We start from the raw sequence: 14,633 nt of genomic DNA on the forward strand, positions 1-14,633 counted from the left end.
TTTCTTCAGTCTTAACCTTTTGCTTCCATCCTACATTCAAGATTTTTGATTATTTGTTTGAGATAGAGTATCACTGTGTACCTCTAGCTGTCCTCAAACTCACAGACTTGCTTGCCTCTGGCTCTGCACTGAGATTAAAGGTATGCACCATGTGCCAGGCTCCTCTTCAGTCTTATTAAGGTTCAGTTTCTTGGGTACAGTTATATCTCTCAGTGAAATAAACTAGGTAGGAAATAATGTAATGTCCTTAGGTAAGCAGTAAATTTGTAGGAAAGAACTGTTCCTTTGGAAGTGTTTTTTGTTGTTTTGTTTTGTTTTGTTTTAAATTGGTCTCCTGCAGCTGAATAGAGCATGTTGACTGGAGGCTCCTGGGATGAGAGACTGTTTCCTTGAGTAATTAAAAAGCCCTGGTTGGTGTTTTGTTTCTCTCTTATTTGGTTGCTTTTAAATCAACTCAAATAAGGTTCTGTGTTATAGAAGCTTAACTGAATGTATACCTCAGTTGAATTGTTTGCTGTTCCATGCTTTTGAAAATATTAGAAGTGATAAAGGTGTAAATTGCATTTTATTTCAGACTATGCTTTCTATATCTTTCCCTTACAGATAGTACAACAATAGAAAAATTAAGAGCTATTTGTTTGGACCATGCCAAACTTGGAGAAAGCAGCCTTAGTCCGTCTCTTGACTCACTTTTCTTTGGTCCTTCTGCCTCACAAGTGCTATACCTAACAGAGGTTGGTTTTTTGTCTTTTACATTTTGAGTTTGGGTCTTGATCTTTAAATTGATCTTTGTGTTACTATGAAGAATGTGAATAAGATTAGATGGTTTTAAGATAGTCAGGAATGTCTTAGTCTTTGACATGGAGGTTATGTTTTAAATTCCTTTTAATACAATCATTTTCTTTTCCCCTTCCCCCTTTTATTTTCAGGTAGTCTATGCCTTGTTAATGCCTGCTGGTGCACCCCTGGGAGATGATTCCTCTGATTTTCAGCTTCACTTCTTGAAAAGTGGTGGTCTACCCCTTGTCCTGAGTATGCTAACCAGAAATAACTTCCTACCAAATGCAGATATGGAAACTCGAAGGGGTGCTTACCTCAATGCTCTTAAAATAGCCAAACTGTTACTAACTGCTATTGGCTATGGCCATGTTCGGGCTGTGGCAGAAGCTTGTCAGCCAGGTGTAGAAGGCGGAAATCCAATGACATCGGTAATACAGACTTGTTTGGTTTTGCTTTGCTTTTAATTTCTAATAGTAGATATAATTTTTAAGATTAAATTTCTCAGTGATTTTAAAGTTCAACTTTGATTCAGTGTTGAAGTTTTCTTTCTAGTGGGTATCTTATGACTGTATTTGTATTAAAAGTATACTAGCTCTTCAAAGGCTTCACTACTATTTTGGAGGGTGGTTCCTTCAGTTCTTTTCTGACCATTTGAGTTTTGTTTGGCTCTCACTGTAAACCAAAAAAAAAATCTCACATGTAATGAATTTTTAACTTCTGTCAGGCAGATAAGATACCAGTGGTGTTGAGTTATAGTTGATTTAGCCTCTTACCAGTTTTCTTTCTCACCTTCATTTGCTTAAACTCCAATTATGAAGTTATCATTCTGTTTTTGCTTAGATAGCATCTTTATTTTGGTGAAATTCTCAAGATAAACTAGAGTTTGATGCCTAATTAAAGGTCAAACTATGAATTTAATTTTTTTTTGAAGATTTGATTATTAGTGTACATTGGGGTTTTGCCTTGAGTGTATGTTCAAGGGTATCAGATCCCCTAGAACTGGAGTTACAGACAGTTGTGAACTGCCGTGTGGGTGCTAGGAATTGAACCCCGTCCTTTGGAAGAACAACCAGTGCTCTTAGTCTCTTGAACCATCTCTTCAGTATGTTGATTTTTAATAATATTTAATTAATTGCTGAAAGAAGTCAAAAGTCTTTGGGGGATGGAGGCAAGAGGATTATTACATATTCAAGGCCAGCCTAGGCTACAGACCCTCTCTTTACAAAAGTCTGACGAAAGTTTTGTTTTTAGAAATTACTTATGTCTTAATAGGGGAGGGGTGGAATGTTGGTGATTATGATACATAATTGTTCTTGTTGTTGCTGGTTTTTACTTTCTGGGATATTTTGTTGTGTTTGTTTGGGGAGGGTCTTTTTTTTTTTTTTTATTGGTTTTGGTTTTTCAAGACAGGGTTTCTCTATGTGACCCTGACTGTCTTGGAACTTGCTCTGTAGACCAGGCTGGCCTCGGAACTCACAGAGATTTGTTCTTGTTGTTGCTGGTTTTTAGTTTCTGGGATATTTTGTTGTTTTTGTTTGGAGAGGGTCTTTTTTTTTATTGGTTTTGGTTTTTCAAGACAGGGTTTCTCTATGTGACCCTGACTGTCTTGGAACTTGCTCTGTAGACCAGGCTGGCCTCGGAACTCACAGAGATTCACCTGACTCTGCCTCCTGAGTGCTGTAATTAAAGGTGTGCACCACCACTGCCCAATGTAGTTTCATGATACCCAGAATTTCCCTAACAGCAATCCTAGAGTAAAGAGCAATAGAGATAGAAAATGAGGAGTAATTAGATAATTGACAATACCTGCAGAATAATGAGTACCTTGTAGATAATTGTATTATCTTATTCTGAACACTTTCATATGTTAGAAGTTTTCTGTAAAGCAACCAGGTGTGGTGGAAGTTTGTAGTCTCAGCATTTAGAAAGCTAAAACAGGAGGATCACCAGTTCAAGGCCATAATAGCATACGAAACAGACCTAAAAGAAAGCAGCAAACTTTCTACAAAAGATAAAAATGACTAAAATTAAGTGTATATAGATACATACATACATACATACATACTATATATATTTTAAAGTAATTCTTAATAGGTTAAAGGGGAAAGAGTGGTTCTGGGTAGCTTAAACAACATGAGGAAGGCCAAGAGTTTAGTTGGGATCCTGTATCTCACCCAATGAGGAAAGGGCTCTTGTTAGGATGAAAACAGATTCATACTTTAATTTATGACATATGACTACTTAATGATGTATACAATATACAGAAAAGCCAGTAACATGCTTCCTTTTCTATCTCTTCTATAATACTTTGAGAATATGCCATTTGCCAGTTGCAGATATTAAGGTTATTATAATTGTCAAGTATTTGTGGACAGTTAAAAAAGTCAGAATTACTCAAACTACTTCATATGCCTCTTGTTCATTGAAAATGTTAGTATATTGTTAGGTAAAAATACCACTATTCTTTGTATGTTAGGCTTTAATAGTTGTAATTTTTCTCACTTGCTAAGTAGAATTTGATAACTGGAGATTATGAGCAGGGTCTAACCAAAGGGTGCACAGGTAAGAAAAAATAGTCATGATTTGCTGTATCTTTAGATGAGATTGAACTTGATCTGTTCTTAGAGACATGGGTTAGATTAATCTACAGTAAGGGATTGTATAGAAATTTGTGCTACTTGGATGCCATGTTGGCAAAGTGGAGTGCTTTGTGTGTTACTGCGGAAAGAAAACATCTTAAGGGAATCATTTTAAGTTGATGAGTAGGGTACAAATGTTTGGATGAAGTTACATACAGAATACTCAAATGTTTTAACTTTTTATTTTTTCAGGTCAACCAAGTAACTCATGATCAAGCAGTGGTGCTACAAAGTGCCCTTCAGAGCATTCCTAACCCGTCGTCTGAATGCATGCTTAGAAATGTGTCTGTTCGTCTTGCTCAGCAGATTTCTGATGAGGTTAGTATTGTTAAAAGTAATATACTTGTGTGTATGTAGTTGTGTCATAGTGTTACTGTACAAAATTATTTCTATATAAATATGAAAATTATATTATAATTTTGTGCAGTAACACACACATATAATGCTTTACTTGTCTTAAGTGTTACTCTAAATTTTCTTTAATTTTTATTTTATTACATGTGTTTTGCCTGGTTCAGTTTAGATAATGTTTTCCTAACGTCAGCTTAATATTAGTGCAATATTTTCATCAGCTTTTTGTATAATAGACAGCATTCTTTCAAAGTGTATAGTTGATACTTTTTTTAAGATTTATTTATTTATTATGTATACAACATTCTGCCTCCATGTATGCCAGCACGCCAGAGGAAGGGCGCCAGATCTCAGTACATGTGGTTGCTGGGAATTGAACTCAGGATCTTTGGAAGAGCAGTCAGTGCTCTTAACCTCTGAGCCATCTCTCCAGCCCCAATACTTCTTTTTAAAATATAAGCACTACACAGAATATTTTTTCTTTGCCATTGGATCTCAAGATCAGATCCAGGGTTTTACACCTATAGCTCTAAGACAGAATATTTCTGTAATTCTTCCTTGTGTTTTTTTTTTTTTTGTTGTTGTTGTTTGTGTTTTGTTCTGTTTTGATTTGTTTTTCAGTCCATTCTTTTCAGGCACTAGTCCCAGGTAACCAGTAATTTTTCTGTCCTGATGAAAGATTGTTTTGTTCTTTGTTGCTTTGCTTTTCAAGGCAGGGTTTCTCTATGTAACAGTCCCAGCTGTCCTGGAACTCACTTTGTGTAGACCAGGCTGACAGAACTCAAAGATCCCTCCTGTTTCTGCCTCCTGAGTGCTGAGACTAAAGGTGTGAGCCAGCGTGACTTGCTAAGAGGGTTTTCATTTTCTCGAATTTTATTCATTTGGATCATATGCCTGTAATCCCAACACTTGGGATGCTGAAGCAGAAGGATAACAAGAAGGCTAGCAAGACTGGATCAAAAAATGAATTAAATAAAAACAAGTTAATGACTTTGTGAATTGTCAGTGTTCTAAGACTCCTTAGTTAATTCGTTGTTGTTAAATATCCTGTTATAAACTGGTTGTGGTGACACATGCCTTTAGTCCCAGTACTTGGGAGGCAGAGGCAGGTTGGATCTCTGAGTTCTAGGCCAGCCTTGTATACATAGAGACCTCCAGGACAGCCAGAGCTACATAGGCTGTCTCAAAACACCACACACACAAATACAAATATGCATATACTTAGAAATATATCTTTTATATATAAAATAAACCTGTATATATCCCATTATGAATGTGCCATACTTTGTATATTTGCCAAAATATACTTGGGGTTTTTTTTCTCCCTTTTTTAGATACGAATAAAACTGCTGTGAAAATTCTATACAAGTATTTGACTTTTTCTGTTGTAAAAACCTGGGAGTGCAATCATTGTCATTTTTGTGATGATCAGCACTAATAGTCTAAACAACAGTTTTAATTAATCATCATTTTTATAGGCCTCAAGATATATGCCTGATATTTGTGTAATTAGAGCTATACAAAAAATTATTTGGACATCAGGATGTGGGGGATTACAGCTGGTATTCAGCCCAAATGAAGAAATCACAAAAATTTATGAGAAGGTAAGAGTTGTAAGAGAAATATATCCCTTATATAAAAATGAATGTTAGTGAATTATGTATATGACTATACTTATACTGTATTCATTTTAAAATATCCAATCACTTTCATAGTCATAATTGCAGCTATAATTGAATATTTACTTTGAAAATAAAGAACTTAATCCTGTGAGGCTGCTTTAAAATTAAAAGAGATTTTTCTGTTTTCACTGAAGTGAGACTATCTCAAAGAATTTTTTTCACATTTGTTTTTTCATTATCTTTCAGTCCTATATTAGTTAGGGTTCTGTCATGTATACCTACCTATCCCTTGGATACTTACTGCATTCTTTGGGGGTTTTGTTTTGGTTTTTAGTTTTATTTATTTTATTATTTTATGCGTATGAGTGTTTTGCCTACATGCACATATATGTGCCATGAATGCCCACTTCTCTCAGGGGTCAGAAGAGGGTGTTGGATCCCCTAGCACTGGAATTATAGACAGCTGAAAGCCACCACGCAAGTGCTATAAATTGGACCTTGTTCCTCTATATGAGCAACAATGCTCTTAACTGCTGAGCCAACTCTACAGCCCACACTGCTACATTCTTAAGAAAAAGTTGAATAGTAAGGACTGATTCACTCACTTAGTAGAACTTACCCTTTGTATCAAACTCATTGTCCTTTTTACTGTTTGTATGTTCCCATATTATCTGTTTGGTATAGTCCTCAGTATTCATTCAGCAAAATAATTGAAAGCCTAGTTCATTCACATTACTATAGTACTGACTTTTCAATAAAATCACCGCATATTTGGGGTTAGGAAGATTTTTGAAACCCTTACTGAGCAATTGTCCAAGGAGATTGATTTTTTTTTAATTGCACAGTAGAAAAGCTAGATAATAGAGCTATTTTAACCTACTGTGGTTCACAGGAAAAAGAATGGTTGGTTGTTGGTCTTCAGAAGTTTCTTACTAGAAAATGGTTAATGATTATATATGTTCAGTATATGTGTTTAACCCTTTTTGAGTCACAGCAAAGTATTGATATTAGACTTTATTCTCATTTCCAAATTATTCCAAAAGGCCTCAAGAGGTATGAGTAAAAAGAAGGACCATGTAATTTAATGAGTAGGTAAATTTTAAACACTTAAGTTTTTGAAGTCATATTTTCCTCTTAAGCACTTTTTAAATGAATTTATAAAGCATTAGATTTTTTGTATTGCACTTTGTGAGCAAAATTTTTTGTTGTTTCTTCCCTTCCTCCTCCCTTTCTTGTTCTCTCTGTTCCCCAGCCCCTAATCAGGAATCTCCCCTTAGACTTTCATGTTACGTATGGTTTTTCTTTAAAAGAATCTTTAAGTAATTTGTTTCTAATATAATTTTACAGACCAATGCAGGCAATGAACCAGACTTGGAAGATGAACAGGTTTGCTGTGAAGCATTGGAAGTGATGACATTGTGTTTCGCCTTGATTCCAACAGCCTTAGATGCTCTAAGTAAAGAAAAGGCTTGGCAGACGTTCATTATTGACTTACTATTGCACTGTCACAGCAAGTAAGTTTGTTTTTAATTTTAAGAAGCTTTATTTTTTTAAGTAGAGTCAAGTTTATGTTAGCACAAGGTATCAGAGAAACCAAATACTCTCCACAGTACATTAATGTTGAAGAAATTTTCATTTAACTATGTTTAACCTAATCTGAATTTGTTTAGTTTTAGTCTACAATATTGGATATTTATTGGCCTCCTGTTGTAAATTTCTAGGTGCCAACTGTTACTTTAATGTGAAATTTAAAAGAGGGCTACATAGAAACATCATACTAAAATAAAGATTAATTACTTAGCGTAAATCCCTCTTTTTTTTATCTCAAGAGCATTTAATCAGTAACAGTAATGTTTCAAACTGCTTTTTATGTAAGTCATTCAACTTTAAAGCATTCAAATTTGTAGAAAATGGTTTCCATCCATTTATATTAGTCTTAGTCTGATTTTTCACATGTAAGTAAATTATAAAACTAATTAGGCCAGGTATGGTGGGCTCACACCTTTAATCTCAGCACTCTGGAGGCAGAGGCATGGATACCATTGTGAATTTGAGACTAGTTGCTCTGCATCTCAAGTTCCAAGACAACAAGGACTACATAGTGAGGCTATGTCTCATAAAACAACCACAAAAAAATTAGTAGGTGTTGCTGTTACATGTTAATGAGTCAGGTTCAACTTGCCTACTCCTGACAGCACACTAATGTGATACAGTGTAATATCAAGTGAAAATATACTGATATGAAAAGAACCTTAAGTAATTTCTTTGAACACAGTCTGGCCAGTTAAGAAACTCTTTCTTACTCTCTGAACGTGTTGGACAAGAAGGGCTGACTGAGAAGCCAAGGACAATGTCACTGGGTTTTGATCCTACTGCATGTACTGGCTTTGTGGGAGCCTAGTCTGTTTGGATGCTCACCTTCCTAGACCTGGATGTGGATGGAGTGGGGAGGACCTTGGACTTCCCACAGGGCAGGGAACCCTGACTGCTCTTTGGACTGGAGAGGGAGGGGGACTAGGGGGAGGGAAATGGGAAAAGGGGAGGAGGTGGAAATTTTTAATTAAAAATAAATAATAAATAAATATGAAGTTTAAAAAAAGAAAGAAACTCTTTCAACCAGGCAGTGGTAGCATACATCTTTGTTTTCAGTACTCAGAAGGCAGAGACAGGCAGATCATGAGGCCAGCCTTATCCACAGAGTGAGTTTCAGGACTACACAGAGAAAGCCTGTCTCCAAAAAAAAAAAAAAGAAAAGAAAAGGGGGGTGATGGGAGGTGGGGAGAAAGAGAGAAACAAACCCAGAAACACTCTTTCCATGGAATCCAAACAGAACAGGAAAAGCTTGCTGCCTCTTTGAGAAAACTTTACGATGATTGGACAGCTCTGTACATTTAGTTCCATTTAATAATGCATTTGCATGCTGATATTGAAGGAAAGATTTTTGAATTAGGGAATGCTCAAATCTTAAATTTTAAATTTAGGCCCAAATCTGAAAGTTTTATTGTCATTGATTTAATTGTAACTGGTTCTTGCACACATACTGTGTCTCAGCTCTTTGAGGTTCTAGAAGCACCATGTCAAACAGAGTTGTCTCTGCTCCCCGTGAAGTTTATGTAGTATATAAACTTAAGTGAAAGATTGATCCATAAATTGTTAGATAAAATTCCCATAATGTCATTAGTCCCCTTAGAAAACATACTGTATAAATACTTTGTCCTTAGAGATTATCTTAATCACCTGAAAGATTTGTTGGCACATTCTTGGCCAGACCTACAACCGTTTCTCATCAGATTTGAGAACTGGCACGCCTAACAAGTTTCCAGGTGATACTGATGTTGCTCATATGGGGGCCATGCTTTTGGAACCAGTACAACAGTACTACCTACAGCAATATCCTTTCTCTGATAACATAATTCCCTTTGACCCCATATAAAATGCACTTGGATGAAAATTCTGTGTGGGGGTTGGTGGTGGATGTTTTAGGACTTGCTATAGAGCATTTTCTACCTATAAGAGTTTGAAACCTGTTCAGAAACAGTGTTTGGTCTCAGCCTTGGACTTGCTGTGGTAAACTCATTTACTTATGTATTTTTTATGACTGCTTAAGTGGATATTACTTTATGTTCTTAATAATTAACATTTCAGAACGGTTCGTCAAGTAGCACAGGAGCAATTCTTCTTAATGTGCACCAGATGTTGCATGGGACACAGGCCTCTACTTTTCTTCATTACTCTGCTCTTCACTGTTTTGGGGGTAAGACACTTAAAAAAATGTTTACTAGTGTAACTAATTCCTTCAACTAGGATATTCAGGAATTTGTGAATTTAGCTTGTATCAGTTAGGGCAATTTATACTTAATCAGTAAGACTCAGGGTTTTGAATAAAAGAAATTCCAAGCATGAACATACTGTATTTTCCCATTTTCAGAGCACAGCCAGAGAGAGGGCTAAACATTCAGGCGACTACTTTACCCTTTTACGGCACCTTCTTAATTATGCTTACAACAGTAATATTAATGTACCCAATGCTGAAGTTCTTCTCAATAATGAAATTGATTGGCTTAAAAGAATTAGGGTAAGTCACAATTAATGCTATGTTTGTTTTTTATCATCGTTAAATGCTTTATTAATAATGGTTCATAGTTTAGAACATTTTGGTGAAGTGAATAAATCTAAAACAGAACCAAAGAACATGCATTGTGTTGTTTGTTGTGCTTTACAGAATGAATGCATTACTACTTACAGAAAATGTGTACTTAAGATTTAGAATACGTGGGCTGGAGAGATGGCTCAGCGGTTAAGAGCACTGGCTGCTCTTCCTAAGCTCCTGAGTTCAATTCCCAGCAACCACTTAGCAGCTCACAACCATAGGTAATGAGATCTGATGCCCTCATTTGGAATGCAGGCATACCTAGAGACAGAGAACACATGCGTAAAAAGCTGAGCATGATGGCACATGCTTTTAAACCTAGTAGGTGCAGAAGCAAGCACATTTGTATGAATTGAGGGCTACATAGTAAGGTAACGGGGAAGATTTGGCATACTCAGGTTCAGCTGCAGTTTTAGCTTTTTTGTCTTTCAGCAAATTTTCATTTAAAGAAAATGCTGTCCTGGTGGTGGTGGCACACACCTTTAATCCCAGCCTTAGAGAGGCAGAGACAGGCGGATCTCTGTGAGTTTGAGGTGAGCCTGGTCTGCAGAGCAAGTTCCAGGACAGCAAAAGCTACACAGAGAAACCCTGTTTGGAGAGAGAGAGGGAGAGGAGAATGAATAAATAAAATGCTGGTGTTACCCCCAAAAGTGGTCAGATACACTTAATTTTGATTATAACTCTTTTGAAGACTTGTATAAAATTTTCTTTCTGAGGTGATCTGTAAGGGAGATCTACAAGGGTGAGGGGGTTTAAGAGTCCACATCAAAAAAAGTATGGCAGCAGAAACAGAAAGCTGACCAATCCATCATACTTAAACTAAAGAACCAGATAGGGTGAAGCCAACAAACACATCCTTCTAGTAACTAATATATTTCCTCCAGGAGGATTCTACCTCCTGAAGGTTTTTCAAGTGTCCCAAATACCACCAGCAGCTGGGGACCAAGTGTTTAAACATAGCCTATAGGGGACATTTCACATCCAAACTACAGCAGATTTTAGCCTTCAGATTAGCATTTCTTCTAGAAATCCATAAAGCATATTTCTAGAAATTTCAAGATAATTTTAACTTGCTTGACTGGAAAGGTTTAAAATAGTCTCATGTTCTTTTAGCTGTCTTGTTCAGATTCTTCCATTTCATAAGTTCATCATTGAATTTTTTTTCCTCCTTTGGCAGGATGATGTTAAAAGAACAGGTGAAACGGGTATTGAAGAGACAATCTTGGAAGGACACCTTGGGGTTACAAAAGAGCTACTGGCTTTTCAGACTCCTGAGAAAAAGTTTCATATTGGTTGTGAAAAGGGAGGTGCTAATCTCATTAAAGTAAGTTCTGTGTTCTGGATTTTAAACTACATATTCTATCCTTGTAAGTGTTGTCATTGAATCTGATTGATAGTATTAAGTCTTTGATGTGTTATCGTTACCTTTTATAAAACCTACCTTTTAAGAATCTTTACCAAGGTTGCAATGTTTGTTTAGATAATGTAAAGCAGTTATGTCTTCCAGTAGCCATGTCAGGTTTCTAGGCGTGTTTCTATATGCATATAAAATGTCAGTGTAAAGTGTTACTTAATTTTTCTTTTCTGAAAAATCTGAACTGTTCCTAAGTCCCTTTTTTCTTTGTTTTGTTTTCTAAGACAAGGTTTCTCTATATAGTAGGTTTGACTATCCTGGAATTTGCTATGTAGAGCAGGCTGGCCTAGAACTTAGATTTGCCTACCTCTGTTTTGTTAAGACTACATCATATATAAATTGTTTTTCTCAATTTTCGAGACAGGGTTTCTTTGTGTAACCATCCTAGCTGTCCTGGAACTCACTTTGTAGACCAGGCTTGGTCTCTGAACTCACACAGATTCCCCTGCCTCTGCCTCCCAAGTGCTGGGATTAAAGGAGTATACCACCACTGCCCAGCTTATATTAATTCTTTAAGTTTTTTAACAGGGTAATTTAGGTGATAAAATGTCATTTTAGTATAATTTCAGTCAAAGTTTTTTATATTGATAACCATTTGATTTTTAAAGTAAATGTAAAATAGAGCCAAGCACTATGATCTCGGAGTTCAAATTCAGGCTGGGCTATGTAGATTCTGAGTAAATATAAATGATACTATAGCATTCAGTTCTGTCTTAATACCTAAAAATAAGTAAGAAATAGGTTGCGTAGGTAAAGAGTTTTTAAAATTGGGATATTTTCACTTGAAGCCCCACTATGTTTTCTGTGATGTAAGAAAGTCTTAAGTTGTAATAAACTTTAAAATGATTTTCTTAAAAGATAAATTCAGAATATGTCATTACTAATATGTATTCTTTCTTTCAACTGTTTAGGAATTAATCGACGATTTCATCTTTCCTGCATCCAATGTTTACCTGCAGTATATGAGAAATGGAGAGCTTCCAGCTGAACAGGCTATTCCTGTCTGTGGTTCACCAGCTACGATTAATGCTGGTTTTGAGTTACTTGTAGCATTAGCTGTTGGCTGTGTGAGAAACCTCAAACAGATAGTAGATTCTTTGACTGAAATGTATTACATTGGTACAGCAATAACTAGTAAGTACATTAAAACATAAAATTGTGGAGATGATTCTTTTAAATTCTGTTCTTTTTACAAACATCTTCATATTTTTGTTAGTAACCAATCTTGAGATTTTTAGCAAATAGATATATGGAAACATAGGTACAAGTGCAAGTAGTTGGTAAACTAAATGTCATCTCTCAAATCTGAAATACAATCTATCTTCATTGTAGTCAGTAGTCTTAGTAAATGCAACCAAAACCTAAATCTCATGACTCAAGAGTCTTATTAGGCATTCATAGAGAAATGAATTCACATTTGTTCTTGTTGTATTGTGTTTTGTTTCATTGTTTTTTTGGGTTTTTTTTTTTAAATATTTATTTATTATGTATACAATATTCTGTCTGTGTGTATGCCTGCAGGCCAGAAGAGGGCACCAGACCCCTTTACAGATGGTTGTGAGCCACCATGTGGTTGCTGGGAATTGAACTTAGGACCTTTGGAAGAGCAGGCAATGCTCTTAACCTCTGAGCCATCTCTCCAGCCCCTGGGTTTTTTTTTTTTTTTTTTTTTTTTTTTGAGACAGGATTTCTCTGTGTGGCCCTGTCTGTCATGGAACTCACTTTGTAGACCTGGCTGGCCTCAAACTCAGAGACCTGCCTGCCTCTGCTTCCCGAGTTCCAGGTTAAAAAGTGTGCACCACCACCACCACCCATCTGACTTGTTTTTTTTTTTTTCTTTTAAGACATTTAACTATGGAGTCCTGATTGAATACAAATTCATAAGAGATCTTGCCTTCCAAATGCTGGGGTTAAATACATGTTTCTTCACATGGATATAGATAGATCGATATGTTAGATCGATAGATTGCTCAATCAGAATATACATAATACAATACATAAATCCTCAGCACTATATAAATCTTTGAAAAGTCTGCAAAATGATTTTATTATTACATTGTATCCCAGAATCGAAAATACAATTGTTAAAAGTACCTTAAAATTAGACATTTAGCTATTCTAGCAAATTTAAATATAGTAAGATGAAATTTTTTTAAGCTTAATGGAGAGGTATTTTCCTTTTGAGTAATACGTTTGCATGTTAAATTTTAAGTATGAATTGGGTATGGCAATACACACCTGTAATCTCAGTATCTGAAAGGTTTGCTATGAGTTTGAAGCCAACCTGTTTGTATTAGTTACTTTTCTATTACTATGATAAAACACAATGAACAAGACAACTTAAAGGAGGAAGGGTTTATTTGGGCTAACATTTTCAGAGGGATAAATCTATCACTATCTCAGCCAGAAAGTGTGGCAATAGGTAGGAACATTAGAAGAGCTCACATCCTGGAACTGCAAACAGGAAACAGAATGAACTGGAAATAGCACATAATTTCTGAAACCTCAGAGCCTGCCCCAAGTAACATATTTCCTCTAATAATGCTACACCTTGTAAAAGTAACCAAATGGTGCTGCAAACTGGGGACCAAGTTCAAATGGCCCAAACTATGAGGTACATGTCATTCAAAAGGGCCATACTGACCTGCATGCAAATTCCAGGACAGCTAGGACTGCATTCCAAGGCTCTGTCTAAAATGAAAGCTAACAAGTGCTACAAAAAAGGACATTTCTGGCATTTTTGATAGCCATATCATCATTTATATCTTCTCTGTGTGTTCAGGTCCTCTGGAAGAGCAGCCAGTGCAGTTAACCGCTGAGCCATCTCTCTAATCCCTTGTCACTTTGTTTTCCACTTGATACAGCTGATACATATCTACCATCTGATTTGCTCCTTAAAATAACATGGTGTGAAAAAATAAGCAGAGCTAGTTTTAACTGTATTTGCAAGTGTCAGGACTAGGACATAAATTCTGGCTATTTGGGATTATTAAAACCACAAACATGAATGAATAAGTTTTATTTCATTAAAGCTGAGCAAACCATCATGTATTGTGATGTATATAAAGTAAAAGTTAATAATGGGGTGGAAAGATAACTCAATGGTTAAGAACGCTTACTACTATTGTAGAGGTCCTTTGGTTGGTTCTCAGCATCCACATTGAGTGGTTCACAAATACCTATATCTTCAACTCCAGGGGTTTTACACATATCTCTGGCTTACGTGTATACACAAACATACACATTAATAAAAATATTTTTCAAAAAGTAAATAATGACTGAATAGTACAGATAAAACCAAACTGAACAAGGAAATGTTGGCTGTGTCCCATCATATGTGAATATATCAAAGAGACTGCCATAGAAGCAGCACCAGATTAAAAATACGGAGTTTGTTGGAGTCAGAGATGTGGCTCAGTTGGTTGAATGCAGTGACTTTCATTTCCTCATACTATATAAAGTAGGTATGGTGGTGCATACTTGTAGTCCAATCACTGGGGTGATAAAAGCAAGATTATCCTGGGTTGCATCAATAGTTCCAGACCAGTCTGGCTACATGAGACCCTGTCTCAAAAATAAATAGGATTTTAGATTGGTGGGTCGCTATCTGTCTTAAATGCATTTATTAGTGGAAAAAATGCCAAGTGAGAGCCCTAACTCCAATGGCTGCACAGGTA

General features: G+C 36.0%; 1 protein-coding gene across 5 annotated transcripts in view; it reads left to right on the plus strand.

Moving 5' to 3' along the window:
- LOC121444912 (probable ubiquitin carboxyl-terminal hydrolase FAF-X) overlaps positions 1-14,633 on the plus strand; it is a 112,818-nt gene that overhangs the window by 67,152 nt on the left and 31,033 nt on the right. For all 5 annotated transcript variants that reach the window (XM_041646850.1, XM_041646849.1, XM_041646851.1 and 2 more), the window contains exons 22-30: positions 604-734; positions 930-1,208; positions 3,612-3,737; positions 5,249-5,374; positions 6,740-6,906; positions 9,038-9,146; positions 9,321-9,467; positions 10,720-10,866; positions 11,868-12,090. In XM_041646850.1, coding sequence (XP_041502784.1) covers positions 604-734; positions 930-1,208; positions 3,612-3,737; positions 5,249-5,374; positions 6,740-6,906; positions 9,038-9,146; positions 9,321-9,467; positions 10,720-10,866; positions 11,868-12,090 — 1,455 coding nt within the window. The remainder of the gene's footprint in view (positions 1-603; positions 735-929; positions 1,209-3,611; positions 3,738-5,248; positions 5,375-6,739; positions 6,907-9,037; positions 9,147-9,320; positions 9,468-10,719; positions 10,867-11,867; positions 12,091-14,633) is intronic.

Source organism: Microtus oregoni, unplaced genomic scaffold (genome assembly GCF_018167655.1).
Source record: "Microtus oregoni isolate MIOR12 unplaced genomic scaffold, Mior012 000147F_ref0000457, whole genome shotgun sequence".
In the NCBI taxonomy this organism is placed as follows: Eukaryota; Metazoa; Chordata; class Mammalia; order Rodentia; family Cricetidae; genus Microtus; species Microtus oregoni.